General features: G+C 41.8%; 1 protein-coding gene and 1 long non-coding RNA gene across 3 annotated transcripts in view; one reads left to right on the forward strand and one right to left on the reverse strand.

Moving 5' to 3' along the window:
- Positions 1 to 12874, reverse strand: part of LOC123968990 — a 16905-nt gene extending 4031 nt beyond the window's left edge. Inside the window, exons 1-2 of the long non-coding RNA XR_006824594.1 lie at positions 12670 to 12874; positions 12104 to 12276 (exon numbers count right to left, since the gene is read on the reverse strand). This is a non-coding gene — a long non-coding RNA (uncharacterized LOC123968990). The remainder of the gene's footprint in view (positions 1 to 12103; positions 12277 to 12669) is intronic.
- The window catches only part of si:dkey-246i14.3 (ephrin A4), a 30928-nt gene continuing 21002 nt past the window's right edge, over positions 11723 to 21648 (forward strand). The window contains exons 1-2 of one of the 2 annotated variants that reach the window (XM_046046050.1): positions 11723 to 11944; positions 12126 to 12289. In XM_046046050.1, coding sequence (XP_045902006.1) covers positions 12165 to 12289 — 125 coding nt within the window. In that variant the 5' untranslated portion in view covers positions 11723 to 11944; positions 12126 to 12164. Of the gene's footprint in view, positions 11945 to 12125; positions 12290 to 13053; positions 13168 to 21648 lie in introns of those variants that run through there. The other variant, XM_046046051.1, reaches the window with a different exon arrangement.

Raw genomic sequence — 21648 nt, forward strand, 5'->3', positions numbered from 1 at the left:
TCTTGTGTGGAGGCCCAGACCGAGGGAGGTTGGCGGTGGTGTGGTGCTTCTTCCATTTCCTGATAACTGCACCGACAGTTGATCTTTTCTCTCCAAGTTGCTTTCCGATTCTCTTGTAGCCCATCCCAGCCTTGTGCAGATCAACAATCTTGTCCCTGATGTCCGTAGAAAGCTCTTTGGTCTTGCCCATGGTGGTGATGTTGGATGCTGGTTGTTTGGGTGTTGACAGGTGTCTTTTATACAGGTAACGAGGTGAGGCAGGTGTATTTGATGTAGATAATTGGTTGGGATTGGGGCTGTGTCTTAAAGAAAGACTAACTGGCTTGTAGGAGCCAGAATACTTGCTGTTTGGTAGGGGGTCAAATACTTGTTTTTCCTCATCAGATGGTTATCAATTTTCATAAATTCATATGATGTGATTTTCTGGAATTTTCTTTGGGATTCTGTCTTTCACTGTTAGAATGTACATATGATTAAAATTGTAGATTGTTGCATTCTTTGTAAGTGGGCAAACCTGCAAAATCAGCAAGGGGTCAAATACTTTTTTCCCCCACTGTACATACATCCTAAATAATATTTGTGAATTTGGGAAATAACATCCATTTTTGTCTTGGTTGCCAGGTCTGTCTGTGTCCACTAGCCTCAACAGCCAGCTTATGGTTACTCAATCTATATTTAGTTGTGTCTTTCACTCTTTCTGCTCACACACACTTAGCGTTTTGTTTTGATTTTTTTTTGGAGTAGATGTCCAGGGGTTAATGCACCTTTATATTTATCTGGCTATAATTTTCCTGGTCCAGATGGTGTGAGGGTTATGCTGAGGCTGTGTACTATTATAGGAGATGAGCTACATATCCAGCTCCTCACTGATCAACTCTGTTCATCATCATCATGCTGTAAGGCTTGACACCCCCAACTGGCTTTTTAACATCCATCCATCTTTTGTCTCCATTACTCCGTTTTGTTTTTTTTTAGTTGAAGTCACATTTGCCACAAACTGGGGGAAAACATTTATAGTTGCCTTGAAAATCAGTCGCTCACTGACTGACTGATTTGCAGTGATGGTGAATTAACCCTGATTGGCCGGCCTGTCTGTCTGTAATCAAAGTGGATGAGGCGAGGGCATGCATCAGACCGGCCGGATGAGACTCTCATTATTTTCCTTGCTACTTTCTTCTGCTCTCATCCCCTACATCAATTTATAATACCGCTCTCTCATTGCGTCTCCTCTCCCTCTTTCCCAGGCCTTCTGCTCATCAAATCCCCCTCCTAGACTTATCCACTCCCTATTTTTCATTTCCATGTTCTCCCTTCCTCTCCTTTACTGTCTCTCTCTCCTCGTTCTCTCCCTCTCTCTCTCCCCTGGATATTTAGTTTGATTTATTGCCTCTTGTTGGAAAGGTTGGCGTTTTAATAACTCAGCTCCTCCTCAACCGAACGAAGAGAGAGAGAATGTACAAGAAGAAGAACTTTAGTAAGCACAAAATAAACGTGCCGACAGACAGCAAGGTTTTTCTAGTGCTTTTCTTTTATCTCCCCAGCACTCTCCTACTCTTTCATGTCTTCCGGTTCCTCTCACCGTTCACTCCGGCTAAGGATATAAAAGCTAAACGTGCAGCCGAAATGGATGTCAATTTGAGCTCCTCTCTGATCTGTGCAGAGAAAAATACACATTCAAAATACACACTCAACAGCTGTAATGGACTGGGGACGTGAAAACTGACAAGCATGTAAAAAATGGACCATCTGGTTTGAGGTAGAGGAAAGCATGGGTCCAAACAAAAAGAAAGAAAAGACTTTAACCACAAGACCAATGATGAAAGAGGGATAGCATTCTGGCCATGAGATACACAGTGATGATAATAGGAAAAAGTAGTGTCCAAGGTGTGAAATCAACAGAGGGAGACAAAACTGGAAAAGTATGTTCATCAGCAAATGGGCTGAGAAAGATAGTGAGAGACAAACTGGGAGATTTCTAGCACCAAACAGAATCTTTATTTAGATTGCAATTATTCACACTGGTCATTAGAGAAGCATATCACTTTCCCTCATTTACTGAAAGACAGCAAGGGAGAGGGGGCCGAGGAGAGAATGAGAGGGCAATCATTAGGAGATATCACTTTCAGCCATCTTCTGAGGACGGGAGGGAACGTCACGGCAGACAGATACAGTCTGACAATCCACATCCTCCGGCAATAAGACAATAAGTAGCAGTTAATAATTCAAATCACAAACCAGCAGCCACAATATCGACATGTGGGAGTTACAAAACCTGTCAACAGACGCTTTACGCTCTTGTTCATTTAGTTTTCTGCGTCTGCTTTGGAGGTAAGTCTGCCTGATCAGGGTAATTATGTAGTTTTAGCTATAGGCTGAGTGTATTGTTTGTTCTTTTAATGCGTGTCTCCTCTAAGAGCAATTAAGTTAAATTGTATGTTAATTACAGAGCATGATGTGGGATTATTGCAAAACATGCGCGCATTTCCCATTTAATTAAATGTTTGCAGGTATTCATTGCAAACCTGTCAAACATTGTGATGTAGGAACAGCAGAAAAGAGGCGTTTTAATAACACACACATCAGCAAACACATACAAAAGTCCCTCTTTCTCACTCACACATACACACACACACACACACACACACACACTGCTAGTGTCTGATTCCGCAGTAATAACTCACAGGAAAAATCGTTGATGGGGAAAAAAAATCATTGACGAGGGGGGGTCCTGAATTTTTATCTTCAGCCCATAATTCTAAGTGGTCCGGCCTGTTTGAATATTTCCTAAGGGAACAATTAACTTGCTTTTAGTTCCTACCACATATGCATGTCTGCCAAATCCCCATCACATTGCTGCCCTCAGAAACACACAGTGACAGTCTGAGATTACAGACACAAACTGGAAAACACTTGAACATGTACACTTAATGAAGAAATCTATAAGCACTGCAACAGCAACAAATTACTGAATATATAGAGGGTAAAAAAAGACAAAAACTAAATGGAATTTTGTTGTACAGTACTTGTATGCGCCAGATTTGATTTGCCTACAGGCGTGGAGCCACTAAAATGTAGATATGTACTATTATGACTTCATCAAGGTGTCACTGTCACCATTTTGGCTTTTCTATATTGATATCTGAAGCGAGCATTTAGAAAACACAAAAAATGAAGTGCTTTCATGTGTTGGCCTCTCTTGTCAAATCACACAGCTGCTAAAAAAATGGATATTCCTTTATTCTTTTATCTCATTCAGCGCCAAATGACTGAGCAGGTGAGGGATTTGAGTCCTCCTCAAAGGCACTTTAATAGGGTTCAAACATCGATGTGCTGTAATGGGACAGTCACTTCAACTACTAGACTGCCCTGCTGCATCCCCTTTTGCTGTATTTAAAGAGGAAATCTCTTTTTGGCACCAAGAAGAATTGTTTGTTTTTAGTCACCAGAGCATAAATTGAGAATCAAGCAAGTCACAAAAAGTCTTGGCAGTAAATAGATCAAGACATAACCTTCACTGCATTTTTGGCAGAATATCATACTGCGTGCACAAAAAGCCCAAGCCTCGTTCATCTCAAAGTAAATTTTACTATAGGTTCATTCAGTCCATCTGGGATGGAGAGGAGGAGCGGAGGGAGGTACAGTACAGTAGGGGACAGAAAGGGAGAGGAGAGGATAAATTGTGGAGGTGTTCAGGGGAGAGGATGAATGCTGGCACACAGAGGGGATGGAGAGAAAGTAGACAGAGAGCAGAGAAACACTGCAGGCTCGGTGAATAGAAGAAACAGAAGGACAGATGAATATGCAGAGCGGACAGCGTGCCCTCGTCTTGCTTCCATCTGACTCTACTAATCATCCACAAATGCTACAAGAAGGGAGGGAGGAAAAGCAGGAGAACCAGAAAGTGGGTGACAGGAAAGAAAGAGGAACGATATGGAAACAGAGAGAGGATGAGAGCGGGATATGCACAAGACAAGGACTGTGGGACCCTATCCAAATTACCCTTTTTTCGACACATAGAGGAATATAAAAACGTATAAAAAATGCTTTTTTCTTCTTCCGTTTCAGTTTCCCTGGTGTTGTGCATGCTGGCTCACTGTCACATTGACATGGCTTACTGGTACACCTGAATGGAACATAGCACAGAAGTGAGACTGCAGCTCTGTGTAATATGCTGAAATGGTATATTGTCAATGTCCTATGAAAAACACATTTCCAAAATGTCCTATTTTTAGCTTAAAAAAAACAGGCCTTTTTTCAGCTTTGTGACGATGCATATTTCAGATAATCCAACGTATGTTATACCATTTTCAGTAACAGTTTAACCTGTATATAGATACTGTATGTTGAGCGATAAAGTTGGCTCTGGACACTGAAAATAGCACTTTGGCCAGAAACACAAAAATCTTAAGTCATGGTAGCTTTTTCTGGACCACACCTCAAGGTCTTCATCAGTGGATGGAGTTTGCAGGTGGGTCAGTTGTTGTTTAGCTTACATAAGCTAATAAGCGAAAGGCACCATGGAAAAATTGTCATTCAGTAAGGGCCCAGAAAAGGGAGTGCTGAAATCACTTTGAAATCTTTAAAGAAAAATGACGTATTTACAGCCTGAACCACTAGGCAATCATTTTTCTCTGAACTCTTTAACAAGAACAGTGACAATTCACGCATCTTGATCGCTAGTGTTTAAGCAACCCTCCGGTCCAAATATCCCTGGAATTAGTTTCTACCAGTAAATGCAGCAAAGTTATATCCTTTTTTATGACAGATTCAAGCTAGAGGACTATCACCAATCTCAATTCATCTACCTGTTGCCTCGATGTTTTACCCACCACCTTCCTTAAAAAAGTTTTGAGCAGCCTGACGAAATAACTAATGAACGTTTGCTTCGATAAGTTTCAAACAGGATTTCGATCCCACCAGCACCAGGATTGCACTCATAAAGGTGCTAAATGACATCTGCCTGAACAATGACTCAGGTAAAGTCTCTGTCTTAGTATTGTTGGATTTTAGTGCCGCTTTTGACACTGTGGACCATTCATTCTATTATTTAGATGAGAAAACTGGGTTGGACATATCTTCATAGCAGAAAGCATTTCCATTGGAAACTGTGTGTCTAAGCAGATGGCCATGACCTGTGGGGTTCCACAATGGTCCATCTTGACACCTCTCTTGTTCAACCTATGCTTCCTTTAGGCCAAATAATACAAAATAATAGCCTATCAAGTCTTACAATAATTACATAACTGCATCAAGCAAATCAGTGACTGGATGAAGCAAAATTTTCTCCAACTAAGTAAAGATAAGACTGAGATCATTGTCTTTGGACCACAGAAAGATCGCCAGAATGTTGGCTCTCACCTTAACTCCCTGTTTCTCATAAGTAAGAGTCAAGCCAGCCATGGCGTTAATCCTGGACTCAGATTTAAATTTCAGTGGTTCCTTCAAATCCTTCACTTCATCTGCTTACTACCATTTAAAAAACATAACTAGAATTATAGGAGAACTGTCCAAGCAAGACCTAGAAAAGCTCACCCACGCATTCATTTCAAGTAGACTGGATTACTGCAATGGTCTATTCACTGGGCTTTCTGAAAAGGCTCTTCAACAACTATAACATACCACATTACACCAGTTCTAAAATCCTTACACTGGCTATACTGGTCACTCAGAGAATTGAACTCAAAATCTTGCTCCTCGTCTACAAATCACTCTGTGGCTCTGGGCCCAAATATCTCTCTGATAGGGGAGACCGGATAGGGTTGTAAAATGGGGAGAATTGTAACAACACCAATTCCACCAATTAGAGATAAGATAGGAGTTGTGTGATCATTTCAGTATTTACCTACTTTCTCCCCAATCATGCATGGTGGTTATCATGTCTGGAAACAGGTACATTCAGAATATATAGAGAAAAAACAGATTTTGAGGTCAGAAAGTACATTTTTTGACCAAGACTATATTTTGTTTAGTGTCTATACTATTGCAGATAGAATTGTTTTACTTACATTAGATTAAAATGTAGTTTCTTAGGCAACATGTGATGCTGACAGGGGTGGGGTGGGTTCCATTTTAATATTTTACAGAGGGCCCACCAAGCCTGCACTCCAGGGTTACCAGCATTCATTTCTCAGCACTGTGACCAGTTCTTCCCTTTCACATGTTGTTCACATGTTGGCGTATCTATCAGCACTCAATCTTTTCCATACTCTGTCTCCACCATTGGAGAGGTCAGAAAAGTGTACAGGCAGCTTGTGCCAGTGTGCAAGAAAAAGTCCCGGTACGCCAAAGAGTAAAATACAGAAGAGACAGACACACACCTCTTTTTTGTTAGACCTAAGGATGTACAAAGATGTTCTTTAATTAAGTACATAGTAGTATTTATTAAGTATACTGTTGTGTAAGTCTATATAAATTTACATACACATACATGCGCGTGACTCATTACACACACACACACACACACACACACACACACACACACACACACACACACACACACACACACACACACACACACACACACACACCGAGTTGAGATATATATATCTCAACTCACGAGGTCTGTGATATTCTTATAGAGGTTTGAATTGGTGCCATTTGTAGTGAACAAATGTGGGTACTTTCTATAAATGTTTGAGAACTCTAGCTACAAAATTCAGTGAGTTATAATTGCTGAAGCAAAAAGTGTTACAACCATACCCGGTCTCCCGCTGATCTCTCCTACGCTTGTGCCATAAGAACCCTAGAGAACCCTTAGGATATCTGGGACTAACCTGGCTGCCCCAAAAGTCAAAACAAAACACGGTGAAGCAGCATTCTGTCACCATGCAACTCTGAACTGGAATAACCTCACAGCCGATATAAGACAAGCCCGACTACTTTTAAGTCCAAGCTAAAAACAGGCTAAATCTTCTTAGCTTTGCTTTTAAATAAGTTTAACTTTTGTGTTAAAATGTTTAAGTCTTCAAATTATGCATTAACATCTCTGTGTGTGTGTGTGTGTGTGTGTGTGTGTGTGTGTGTGTGTGTGTGTGTGTGTGTGTGTGTGTGTGTGTGTGTGTGTGTGTGTGTGTGTGTGTGTGTGTGTGTGTGTATAATTTTACAATTATTTTATTTTATATTTGAAACCTATTTTAATGCTTGCAAACTCAGTTTATTGCTTTGATCCTGACATCACTGAGTCACTTTGTCAATATTACACCTCTTCCCTACTCTGTACTACTGTTCCACTGCTTTTCACTATATACAAGTATCTCGTAATTGTCACTTGTGGCGACAATTGACGCTCTCCAGGTTACACTTTCACTGTCTGATTAAAGAATAAGCTGAGAAGAGAAATTGTGCAAGCATTCGAGGCTTGGGTACGTGCCAGTTCTCTACACTCAATGCTATGCATACATTTCCATCAGTACCAGAAGAGTATTGAAGTTTGATTCCCTTTCCTATCAAAGATAGAGAGGGGGAACATAAGAACAGCAGGTTCAGCGGCTTTGAGGGATGAACAAAAAAAAGAGAAAAAGAGAAAAGCCCAAAGAGAGAGAGAGAAAAGCAGATTGGACACTGTATCTGTGATGAGGAGATGGAAGAGACACAGACATCAGATTCACATCTCATAGTGTTGTAGTCAGTGGGGGCCACTTACACAGTCAATACAAATGGATAACACATGCCATAAAAGAAACCTTGCCTTCTTCATCTGCTTACATGTACTCCAAGGCAAACAATAGCCCTAACTATTGCACTGAAAATCTATCTGACATACTCGGTTCTCATCTTTTCTTTACAAATGGCAACTATTAGTCACCAAAGAAGTTGAAGTGGCTCCTCAGACAATAAATGAGAAAAATGGGATGGTGGAAAAGAAACAGATGAGCATCAATGCACAAGTGTGCAAGAAAAGAGTAAACACAGTGAAAGACAGGCGGAGCTGATGAAAAAGAGGGGTGGAAAGATGAAGGGGCTTAGGGGGAAGTAAGAAAGTGCGGCAAAAGGCATTCAATAAACATGTCTCTATAGTAACCAAGATGTAATTTGCTTGGTGAGGAAAAGAGAAAGATGGAGATTCAGGGGGAGTGATGGAGAGAGGGGAATAGAAAAGCATTTACCATCACTGCTTGAGTCCAGAGCTGTAATTACGGAGCTGAGATGCAGCGAGAGAGGAGGAGGAATAGAGCAGAGGTACACACAAGGCAGGAGCCACTCACAATGTACTTTTACAAAAGAAAAAGGTGAGAATGAAAAATACACACAACTAAAGTGATGACCCCATAAAATTGGCACTGTTGCAAATAAGTGTAGTAGGCGTATGGAAGAAAGGCAGGGGAAAAAAGGTCCAGAAAGTACAAAATGACAAAGAAAAAGGAATAGGGAAAGTTGTGAAAAAAAGCTTATTTTCTTAGTGTGTGAGTTCATTTGTTCATGGAACAAACAGAGAAAAAAGAACATAATAATCCTGGCCGATCATTAAGCCAAATTCCTGATTAAATAGAGATAAGTAATAAAATTGCAGAGACCACGGACAGAAATGCAGGGATGTAAAGAGAAGAAGAAGAGTGAATGTGAAGTAGAGTGAAAATGAGGAGAGTGACCGGCAAAGACAACATATCATATGGGAAGCAGTAGTTTTTGGATGATGAGTGATAGACAGGCCAAGATGTGCATGAAAAATGCAGGCATATGGCCGATCAAAATAGCAAGAGACCAAAAACAGCAGGATTACAGAGAAGACAGAGAATGGGGCCAGTCCTGCTGTGTGTGTGTGTGTGTGTGTGTGTGTGTGTGTGTGTGTGTGTGTGTGTGTTTAAGTTAAAAGCAAGTCTATGTGTGTGTTTGTAGGGTAGTTGATTGCAGCTCTGGCGAGTGGCTTGGTGTCAGCCTGTGTATGTGGAGATAACAGGATTAAGAGGCTACTGACACTACTGTACAATAGCAATGGTGTGAGAAGACGGTGTGGTGGTGAGGAGAACAAGAGAGGAGTAACGGCAGGAAAAAAGAAAAAGGTAAAATATTCCCATCGAATTTAGAAAGTTCCTTTGGCATGTGACATTAAATAATAAGTAATAACATAGTACAAAATGCAGAAAATGAAAGATCATCCATACAAACAGGTGACAAACCTGAATAAATGAGCCACTGGCTCCATATAGGGCACAAGGGGTCAATGAACGGTTTGATAAATACAAAAATTATATGAATCATGAGTTATGGCCTTTACAGTCACCAGATCTCAGCCTAATAGATTTTGGACTGACATGTTAGACAGCTGTCTCCAACACCATCATCAAATGAGGGTATATCTTTTGGAAGAATGGTCATTGGTTCATTGCTCTGGAGGCAAACACCTTATTAAGACACTTTGTTTGGGTCTTTTCTTCAGTTTGTTACCTTGTGTATATGCACATAGGAAATAACAGCTGACCATTTCAACAAAAACAGCCCTGAAAATATAAACATAAACTATTAAAAATGCCCCATAACCCTAACCTAACACCTGGAGCAAAGAAATAATAAATCATTTCTAGCTTTCAATGTGTTATAGAAAACTGGAGAAAATCTAAACACTGGACTTCAAGGTGACATTCATGAATCATCTTTAGCTTGATTTGAGTTGGTAGTTGAGTCATGCAGTCTTATGGAAACACACAATTTTATGTCAAAGTTAGAACAGCTTTGGTTATTTCATTCTGTATTTGTGTTTGCTCTTCTTCTCACTAGCCTGAAATGGGAAGAGCTCAGATTAAAAAAATTTAATGTCATATACTTGTGTGCGCCAGTCATGGTTTAGGAATACTTTGACAGTTTGCTTATGTTGTCAAGTCACTGTCAATCAAATCTGATCAAACAACACCCACTCAGTCCTGATTCAGCATGTGATCGTGTTAAACTCATAAATAAAACCTAACCTTAAACTGTAGAAATTCAATGCTATAGAGAAATAAGTATTTAAAAAGAGGTTTTCAGGAGGCTTTAAGTGCAAATAAGGTTCAAAGGAATCTTACAAGAAAGAAGGGAGTAATTCCAGATGGAGGTTTCAACTCCATGGGATAACAGAAAATGTTTGCTGAGATAAACTCTGCCAGGAGATGGGGGGAAAAAAACATATCTGACCAGTAATGAGACGATCAATGAAAGAGAAGATTAGGACCGATGATGGATAGAGATTGAAGAAAAAAGATGGGAAAGATTTTGGAAAGAGTGCTGATAATGATGAATTGCAGACACACAGGAGTTTGAGACAGAGAGAGGGTTTGAGGGTGAAGTGAAGTTGTAAAGTTAGTGCTAAAATTTCTATTTCTGCCTGTTTAGTTAAATTGACAACTGGTACATGCAAAATTCATCAGCTTTGCAATCTACATGGCTCTCAATTCAGTGCATTATAACTGCAAATTTCAATTGGTGCTCCCATGAGGTAAATGAGCCCACTTTACTCTCCAGTCTAATCTGAGTCAAGGGGGGAAAACTGGCCAATTTATATTCTGAGACAGAAGAGTTAGCTGCAGGGCCACTGAATACTTAACTGTTGCGTTCTGAAGACAATTCCAAATTGAAGGTTTGAATGTTTTTTCAGAGACAGAGAGGAAGAATAAAATTAATTTTCACAAAGCATTGTTAACCTCTGGCACTCTTACAAAATTTGTTAGGAGTTGTCTGGTCTTATAGATCAATCACAATGAGGGAGAGAGAGAGAGAGAGAGAGAGACCCCCACAGAGTGAGTTACTCCTCTGTGTCCGCTACACATTTGCTGAGGGAGCGCTAGCTCACTAGGGACAAATTAGCCACAAAGGACCACCAAGGCATCATGGGAAATTAATGATCAGGACCTCCAGGAAGTGAGCTAATGAGTCCTAGTGCTACATGCACATGTACACTATGAACCACACATATACACAGGATAAAAGATAGAGAAAGCACGAGAAGGAGGGGGGTCCTGCACGGAGGAAATAGCCAATTGTGCAGCACCAGCAGCTAATAACACAAAGCTATCAATGTAACTTTGTCTGGATGAGTGAGAGCGCACACACACAAACACACACACACACACTCTTAAGAGAATCAGATAATTAGAGAGGACCACCAGTGGCTTTCACCCGTGGAGGCGTAGTAATTACTGTCACTACACCCTCCCCTGGGGCGGTTGACAACAACCAGAGAATTAATACTTATCAACACATGCACACACACACCTCATATAGCCAAGTGTAGCTGAACTAAATGTGGATCTTGCAGATGACAGTCAAGGGGGCCCGTGTGGCTCCCCACTGTTTGATTACCTTGTGTGTTGGGTACTTGGACGTACCGTTTTACTATGTCATGTAGCCCTATTTGGAGCTATAAGGCAGAAAGAAAGTTCAGGAGGGAATGAAGTAGGAAGTTTGCTGGTTGAATTCTGTGAACCAGGTGGTCACAGGTAGGGCCTTCTTCACTGCTGGACACTGGAGTATCTATCAGCAAACCCCCAGCTGCTAGAGGTCTGACAGGACTAAGTTGTGTGTTGGAGCCAACTGGATGACTCATGTTTAAATAATTCTAGGCCTATAATTTTTAAGTCACTATTCAGCTCCAGTGAGAACAAACTGAACAGTGACAGACTGTCTCCCCTCACCAGTCGGCGCACCTCACAAGGATTTAACTTTGTACTGCAGTATCATACATGACCACACCCTTGTCGACTGATTGGCCCAAAGTTTCCCCGGCACCGCCCTCAGCTCTGCGGATCCGCCCTTCCAGCGCTCCGCAGCTTGTTGCTGCCAAACCAGCTGGCAGTTTCAACAAATTACTGTACGCTGGAGACTTTGACCCGTAAACTCAGGTTTAGTCTCTCTTTTTTAGTCTATTGTTTTTTAGGAAAGAGATCTCAGTCCAAAATCATCATACGTAGCCTACCATGGAGAGACTCTCAAGAACCTCTCACTGTGGAAGTTGACACCTTTCACTCTGAAGCGGGTGATTTACCTTTTTTAGCCTCTTTAAATCACTCTACCTTTACACATCATGCAAAAAACATTTGATGAAGCAGATGACGTAGACGTTTGAGTTTGTTGATGAGTTGGTGAAGCTGCTGGGGAGAGTTGTTCACCGATCTCCTCTGTCGGGTCTCCTCACCTGATTCGCACGCCACTCCCAGCTGGTGCCGAGCCTCACCGCGGCCCTAGCGGCGGACAGGATGGGCTCCCTGATGTGGACCCCGGGAGCTGTTCCTGCTTGGAAAGCCACGATTTTCCTCTTGAACATAATCTCAGCTGCTGTGGCCAAAAGACACGTCGTGTATTGGAATTCTACAAACACAAGGTGAGAAAACACTGTGTGCTTAATGATGTTCCTGTTCGGGACAACAGCGCTCGTCCTCACAGCCAAATTAAGCTTTAATGTTAAGAACAGAGTTTGGTTCATTTCATCCTGCTTTTCTGAGAACAAACGTAGCTAGTCTGAACTTGGGCTGCAATGCTACAACGACTACAATAATTCTTACTAAATGAGTCATAGTTTGTTTAAAGAATCTGTGCTATGCGGCAGATCACTTCCTTGTGTGTTCAATTGAAGAGGGTTACCTAAAGCCTGCACTAACCCAAAAGCTATCACACAGGTATTTTAGGTAAGTTAAAAGGGCTGAACTCTGGGGATTCAGTGGAGCCCTGGGCTCATTTAACGACACAGTGGCCTGATCTCACCTTCTTCCAGCAGCTAGTTATCTTTGTCATAATGACTACTCTCTAACCCTGGCTTTCACCTGTCCACTGACTTTTGGAGTTGGTGATTATGCTACTTATAGAATGGCAGAAGTAAGGGTTTCTTCTTAAGTGTTTGTTCTGAATAGTGTCCCAGATAGCATTTCTGAGTACACAAGTGTATATTAAAGTCTAAAGTGCTGCTCTGCACAGGCAAATATGCTGTTGGGTAATGGGGAGGTGTTTGTGAGTGTGTGTAATGGGTTGATTGGGGCCATTAGCAAGGCAGAGTCAGGCTCACCTGCTGATCCAGGTGTTTCAGTCTGGCTAATTTTAGGGTTGAGGTAGAAGACCTGCAGGGCCAATAGGGCTACTGCCCAAAGTAACTCCCATTCTCTCACCCGCTTATTTAGACACTATTGCTCTCTGTAAGACCTGAATCCCCAAACACTATTTCTGATGAATGACCTTTTTACTGCCATTGGCAGCAGAGACCACTTTGTAAGTCACAGTTTTGTCTTGTATTTTACATTTGTGGATGCACAAAATGTGACAGAAATATGGCTCCTGGGGCTAACAAAGGGCCTCTTTTGTCAAGTCTGCAGGACTCATCTTGCACTGGAGTCAGCTGAGGTTATATCCAGTGTGTCCAGGCGGGTAAAAACCCAGTCCTGTAATTGGGGTCTAATAGAAATGTGGTGGGGAGGAACACTGTGAGGATTAGGAAGCACCTTCTTGTTCCCCAGAGAATCAGGGATGAATGGTCACAGCCTGTGGCAGGGCCTCACAGCCGGCTGCAACACGACACAATCACAATGCCATCAGCATCACGGCAGAGGGTAACCCACTGTGGCAGAGAATCACTCTCATCAGCAACACCACCCAATCACAAAGCTATCAGCGGTGCCGTGATGCTGTACCCGGTCCAGAATCCCCTGGGTTTACTGCTAGGACTCTCTTTCGTTCCTCCTCTCCTCTGCTCCCCTCTCCTCACTCTTCATTACCTCCCTTCTTACATCCCACTCTCCTTCTCATTTTTTTGTCTGCGCCCCCCCCTCCTCCTTGCTCCTTTTATCTCTCACGACTCCCTCCTGCCCAGTGATGGATATTGGCGGTGTGATTAGTTGAGCTTCAGTCATTTTCCCATACCATATTTTCTATTAGCTGCCAGCCAGCCAGCCAGGTCGTCCTGAGACCTATAAATGTAGCCTGGCGAGGGGAAAGAAGCACAGGGACAGGAGAGCGGTGCTTTTGTTGGCTTGGTGCTGCACTGCGGGGTCCAGGACTCCACTCGATGCTCATGGTACAGAAGGCTAGATAGCTAATCTAGGCTAATTTCTGCTCTTCCATTAACAATGGATCAGATCACTATATATAATGTGAAAGGACACACGCACGGTGATAAACCCATGGAGAATTAACTCTGCTGGGACTGTAAATCGGCAACGGTTTGCTAACAACGCAACATTACTACCTAATATTATAGATTTAAATAGCATATCTTTTTTTTTTTATTGGAGCACACTGGAAGAACGTTGTTGATTTGGCCTTTTTCCGTTGGTTCAACCTTCTTTGTAAATGTTGGCTATGTGGCAAAAAACTGTCGAACTGTTGAATGTTGAACTCATACTAAGTCTCTGACAGCTAAAAGCCATAGACTTGTGTGGACCAGTTTATTCATGCCTCTCTGATACTTGAAAAACAGCTAAAAGGGCGAGGTGGCAAGCGTTACAGACATTACATTAAAGACTCATCTCATATATGTATAACATAACTGTAGCTCCTGAGCACATAAAGGCTCCTCTTAATATGGATGACAGAAAACATTCTCTGGCCATCACCTTTCCTTCGACATCTAGATTTATGGTTTTAATGAAGCAGGGGCAGTGAAGTGGAGACTTGTTGCTCTGTTCTTCTCTGGCTAATATGGCTGTAACAAAGGCTCAGCGAAACATTTTAACTGGCACACATTTAGCACCCTCCAGATTGAAAAATGGAGCTCTGAAATGAAAGTGATAGACCGACTGCCGGGTCAGCGTTGAACATCGTGGAGTCAGATACCCTGGCCTCTTTCATTGTGGGGCTCAAGTGGTTAGATTGCCCTCTTTTATGATTTTATGAACAGAGTTTACGATCGTTCTCGATTTTTATTACAATGTTTCTCTCAGAGCGACAGTTCCTTATTAGAGGAGAAATTATTTTTTACTTCCTGGAGCAGTTAAAGGTAAGTAAAAAATATTATAACCAGTGTGCTCTAAGCTCTAGTTTGTGTGTGTGTGTGTGTGTACACTCTCCCCTGAGTCGGAAGCTAGTTTATTGGTATATTAAGCCCCCTCTTCTCTGCCATGTGTGCTTTAAAACCTGTTGGACCAAATACATTGACCAGCCTATTTGCTGATACAATAGTGCCTGCTTCTTGTGCTACATTCATCCTCATAAATTCACTCAGGATCTGTCACAAAGTTTGCTCAAAGTGCCAAAACTTTAAGAATTGAATTACCTTCTTCTTTTTTTTTTTTGGAAGAGATGGCTTAAAAGAGGCTTTTACCATCTACATCTTGGCTGCTCACACAACTGTAACAAGAATAAATGTCACAGTCACCCAAACCTGAACCTGAAATAAGCTACTCCATTTCCTTGTCCTCTGACTTACCCTTGTTCTTGGCTCGCACCTTTACTGTTGCTTTCCCTGTTATCCAACATGGCAGGTGGCAAACTTGTGATCCAGAGGAACTGCTCCTCTGGATCACAAGCTCACAGCTCAAACTTTAGCCTTTTCTGTCCTGCAATATGGCGGATTAGCTGGGTGTTAATTGGAGATAAGTGCTTTACCATTTACATAGAGATACACTGCACAATAGGAATATTATAACCAATTTCTCCTACCTGTGTCCTCTCTTGCTCACACTTGAACAACACCAGACCATTCCAGACCCCTCCGAACTCTCCCTCACTCTCTTTTTCTTCCTGTCTGTACCTCTCTCCCCTCTTTTGCTTCGGGCGAACTCCAAGCCAGTGAAGCATGTTTAAACGGTGCGTGAGGAGATGAATATTTGTATTGGTTTTCTGTATCTTTATTGAAAGCAGCCCTCATAAGTCTTCCGTGTAATATCTGCTCTGTTTATGCATCATTTCCCTTTGTGTGCACTCATGAATGATCAAGTTTAAATACCAAAGTAAATCACATTCTGCATACCATACCTTCTCACACACACACACATACATCAGACACACATGCAGTATACAGTAAAGCAAAAGCTATGTAGTCTGTGGAGATGATTGCACTTCTAGACTGAGTTCTTTTTTAATTATTTCTTTACTGGCCGGTCTGTCTGTGTCTCTTCCTCCTCTGGTGTGTGTGCGTGCGTGCGTGCGTGCGTGCGTGCGTGCGCGCATGCAAATGAATATATTTCTCGCACTGCCTGCTATCTCACCTCTTTGTGTCTGTCTCTGTACTAATCTCTGTCTTCCCCTGGTAAATGATTAACACGGAGAACCTGGCTGAACTATAATCAACAAACCCACGGTGAGGTAATTACCACTTTATTCCCTGCCCTGCTAACAAAGCAATCTCCCCCCCCCCCCCCCCCCCCCCCCCCCCCTTTCTCCCTGCTTCTGTCTCTCTCCTCATCTGTCATCTAGCTGTATCAATGTCTCTCTCTACTTTTTCTGTGTCAGTGCCTATTGTTTCACTCGCTGCAGCGCTAGTGGTCTGTGTAGATCGAGAGATGTGTTTTGTGAGTGTGATTGTGCACCTTATCTGTCTTTGTAAATGTGCTTTGTCTGTTTGTTTGTGGTATTGGGTGTGTTATTTGGAGGTAAACTGCGGAGGAGTTAACTGTGTACACTTGAGCTTCTTCATCTCTGTCGGAAAACAATGCGAGGCAGTGATTTTAGTGATTTGTATGCTTGTGAATTGACATTTGGTGCCATTGTTGTCAGTTGAAGTTCATTTCAGTGGAACAATAGCTCTTTGTGTGTGTGTGTGTGTGTGTGTGTACACTTTTGGAGCTGACCTGCTGGTTTGCGTATAATCGAACTCTTTCCTTTCCTTGAGAAGAGATGGAGTGTGATAAATACATTTTCAGTTCTGGAAAAACAAAACCCAGAAATGCACCAGCATACCCAGCCCTATTAAAACAATAAGAGTTTAGATTCACCTGTGATCTTGCACATGATTCATGTTTTTTGAGACTTGTAGGTAGTGAAAGTGGCTTTGGCTGGAAAAATCCTCAATCATCAATTCCGGCCAGCGGTGTGCGGCTGTGGGAACATTTACCAACCGCTGTGCAGGCCTCTTGTCTAAATAGGTCATTGTTTTGTTTCCACTCGTTAGTTGATTTTAGGTGTGACTAAAGTGTTGGAGGGACACGGTGTGTTATTGCCTTTGGATGCCTGGTTTTTCAAAGGTGGGGCATGCAGATAGAGTATTGCGCAAGCATGTATTTTGCTCTAAAGTGTCACATGGCCTCATTCTGTGCAGTATTTGAAGTGAATCTTTACAGAAATAGGCACAGGCCTCCTTTTTTATGTGTATATCTTGTGTGAAATCAGTAATCCTCCGTTTTGCTGTTTAGTGTTATACCCAAGAATGAAACCAACTTAAAAGTTGCACAACAAAAATGATCTTTGCTGGTGAATTGAAAGAAGAGATACAAACACACACACACATGAAGACTCAAGCAAACTGTGTTGAAAATGAGGTTTGGGCACAGGCCTAGCGGTGAGGACATCTGTATTAAAATGGATCAGATAGTCACAGTGCAGCTTGGAGCCGTCGGAGCAGACATGGCGTACAAGCATGAAAGGACGGCCGCTCTCTCCTCCTGGTCAGGATATTTAGTCAATCGATACCAATTTAACACCAAGATATTATCGCTGGCTTCTCGCATTATCGCTGGGCTGCATATGGACCCATCTCTTTCCCAATTTTCTTCCCTACGCTGCCCTGTTTCTCTGTGTACACACATACATCAATATTAGGTTGCATTAAGCTGTAATAAGTTGTATTGTATGAATGTCTCCAAGTGGGGTGGAACAGCTGTGGAATAAAATGAGGTTCAATGTTGCCTGCTTCTCGGTTGGCATAGCACAGCCTGGCTTTGGCACAAAATGGCTTCGGTGCCATATGTGCGTGTAGAGGGTGGTTATGGTGGTTAAGGGCTGTTGGTGAGCACTGAGCGGGAGCGCATCCATTCATTCATGGCACACAATGAGCTGGCATTGTTGTAGGTGTCAAGCCAACTGTGTATTTCTTTGACATACAAAACAGCAATTAAATTGTGGCGTGAGAATATAGAAACTCCAAATGTGGGAAACACCATCAACTTAAGCTTGACCAAAACAACACAATCTGCTTGTTGTTTAGCCAATATGTGCGTTTTAGAATTTCTCACACATACACACACATACACGTGCACTCAGAAACAGGCAGACACACACATTCTCAAGTACATATAACCTTGCACAATGCTCTTCCACTCAGCTCAGAAATCCTGCCAAGAGGCAACCTGGGAATTCCCTCAGACAGAAATTGAATTAGTATTGACCCAGGCAGAGCAAAAGGCTGTAGCAGAAACCTGGATTATTGTACCATACAAGGTCCTTTACTGCCATGAGGACACTGAGACATGTTTGCCATCATACTCTAAGTCTTCAAAGGTGCTTAAGGACAGTTGCCCCTAATGTTTTTTTGGCCATGTGTTGTCATAAATGATGTTCACCAGTACAGTTGTTGCTCCTGTTATCTCTGAGAACATGAGAGCAAATTCCATGATTTCGGTTGTGAATATCCAATATTATAATGTTAACTTAACATTGAATATTTTACTCAACAAACCTGATGAAACACGATGAAGACTGATATGAGTGTGTGATGATTTACTTTTGTTTTGGTCACTCCGTGAGTCCTGTTAGCAGCCAGGGCAATCTTGTGAATGTTCTGCACAAATCTATTTTATTTTATATATAAATATTTTTTTGCATCTGACCCTTGTAGCACATCTTGTGCAGAAGTTATATAGCCATTCAGTTTGGTAGGTCACAAGCCACAAATTTGGAGACACAATGCTAAAGTCACTGTCCATGTGAGTGACATACTTTTTTGTTAAATATGCATATCTTTTAGCCTTAAATTATGTTTTATGACACTTTATCTAGACATGACAAGAAGACATTTAGATAAAAATACTTGAAGAGGTGTGTGTGTGTTTAGCTGGTGATACGCTTGTATATTCATATATTATTTATTAATATATAATTCTGATAAGCACCTTCTCCTAGTTGTAAGAAAGAGAGCTTTAAGTCTCACTTTGTGTCAGAAAAATCCCTAGTTCCTTAAAAAAAACAAAACAAAAAAAAACAGCTAACATCCTGTGCTTTGTGATATTCAGAGGAGATAGATCACATGACAAATGCTGCATAGATATTTTGAATCTGCTATATGATTTTTGGGAGACTTTTCCATGGCGAAACAAAAATATTAAAAAAAATATTATTTTGGCATTGCCTCCCAGAAGTATGGCAGCACAGCCTCCTTTGCAGCCTCCAGTGAAGTGAAACACACGTTTCTTTTTGGGCTGGCATACCCCCCCCCCCCCCCCCCACACACACACACACACCACCTATGAATATACACACTCCCTCTCTGCTTCCCTTTTCCCGTCAGCCCCGGGAGATTGTAAAAACATTAGACCTGCAGTGGAGGGATGGAGAATGCGTTAAGGAGAGGATGGTAGGGAAAGAGTCAACAGATTTCAACTCCCAAAACAGCTAGGGAAGGCCCCCAGGGATGGAGGGATGAGGAGAGAGGGAAGAAAGGATGTCAGCAGGTATTACTATCACTGTCATAACTAGGTGTGAGGAATAACCCCCCCCCCCCAAACGGGGCATGTACACACGCGCACGCTATGGCGCTAACGCAGGCTTGTATACAGGTGTGGTACAGACACACACATACCAATAGTACCATCGCCCTGCTTGCATACGCACTAGCATACGGCTGCTCGGACTCTGAGCAGAGCCCCAGTAGGAATCGCAACCCATTTAGAACAGGCAATGCTTTCTGGTTTGTGTCAGTGTGTGTGTGTTGACATAAGCATACTGTGTAGGCATGTTGTAAACTGCATAAAACTGGGTAAAAAAGGGACAAAATATGAATGGAATGTAGTATCATATGCTTATTCAAACATGCCTGCACTCAGATGTTTGAGGCTTACAGTAAGATGATGAGATATGGTTTTGGTAGAGTGTGTGTGTGTGTGTGCGCGCCAGCATATTTGGATGTGTTATTTTTGTCGCAATAACCAGTACCACATGTTTTTCGGGTGTGCAGTAATGCACAGCTTGATTCTTGTCTCCTGGTACTCTTGACTGCTATTTTTTCTCTCTGCTTCCTTGTTCTTTTTTCTGCCCTTCCTCTACTTTTCCAATAAAATCTTTTATTTATGAGTTTGAGGGAATGTGGACTTTTTTTCAGAATTGGTTCTTTCATCAACCTGCATTTGTGCAACTAGATGAGTTGGATCTGTTCACCCTATACTATACTTATCCACTCTTAATTGCAGTATGGTGCATATGTTATTGCTTATGTAGGATGCTAAGTTAGCTTGTACATCTGGTACACTGGCAGGTTGCTGACATGTTAATATGCAGAGTACAGAGTTAATTATTGGACATACTGTACAAACCGTAAACCTCCCTTCCCCTGACGTAAAGTTGACTACACAATATATTTGTCAATCAATTTTTAAATAGTTTTTTTATTTTATGTAAACTGTAATTTTTTAATGAATTGCTCTCACTATCCAAAAGTATGTTTTGTTATATTCATCAGAAATGATCAGATGGTTGTAATTCACAGTCTAAAAGCAGCCTGAGAGAGCAGTGGTGGTATTTCTGTGCTGAATGGAAGAGGGGAAATAGCCCTGTCCCAAATCTCCATAGCTATGGCCTTGTAGCAGGAGAACTCATGAATCTCATTGCTCTCCCATTCAGCTGGAAATGGAGTTCTTGTACGCTTCTCAAAACACTGGAGCAGACGCTCCATGTTTATGATTTTGGAATTAATCTGTATGTTCTCCTAAAAAAAAAAGATACACCAAGTGACAAATGACTGGTCATGAAAGTCAGAAAATTCCTTACTCATTTCAGTTTTTACATTTAAGAAGAATCCCTGATGGATTTCCTTTCAGAATGGAATATTGTTGTGAGCAGTATTGCATCATCAAAGGCGGATGCTTAACAAGTGGGTTTTGATGGTATTTGCTTACTTTGCAGCTGACTTACAGTGAATTACTTATTATTAAGAAAAAACACTCACCCACACTCTCCCACACTGTACCTCGTGTGTGTTAATCTTGTAATTTTGGGTCATTGTGGTTCATTACTTAAAGTAGCGACCAGTCATCTTTAATCCCAAATTAATCAGTTAATCCCCGTCCAGTGTCAGGTCGTTGTTAGCACTGTGTGAGACTGCCGCCTGCACCTCTCCTGTTTACCCTCGCCACTTCCTTCCCCTATGCTCCTAAATCCAACCCCCCTCTTTCCCGCTTATTGTGTCTAAACCCTTCATCAGTGTTGTGGAACTTAAATGGCCTTTCTAAGAAATTCAGGGGCATCCGGCCTTGAGGCAGAGAATGGCATCCTGTTCTATCTGCCCAAATGCTGAAAGCATGAATTTTAATTCACATGCGGTAAAGCAGTGGATAAGCTAATATACTTGAGTCGAATATACTGTTTTGAGTTTATAAATAAACACACATTCAGTAGCCTGTTATTTTCAATATTTTTTTTTAGTCTCTTTTGATGCTATTAGAGATCAGTGTTAATGTCCTGCCTCTGGTATGAATATGTGTTCATGTGCGAGAGGGCGGGGCTAGTGGGTGGCTGTGCGTGACTAGAACAAGACAAAGCTGGCTGCCTTGAGGGGGAATAAGGGGCTACCTTCCATACCCCCGATGCACAGAGCGATATGAATCTTAA

This window comes from Micropterus dolomieu, linkage group LG03 (assembly GCF_021292245.1).
Source record: "Micropterus dolomieu isolate WLL.071019.BEF.003 ecotype Adirondacks linkage group LG03, ASM2129224v1, whole genome shotgun sequence".
NCBI lineage: Eukaryota > Metazoa > Chordata > Actinopteri > Centrarchiformes > Centrarchidae > Micropterus > Micropterus dolomieu.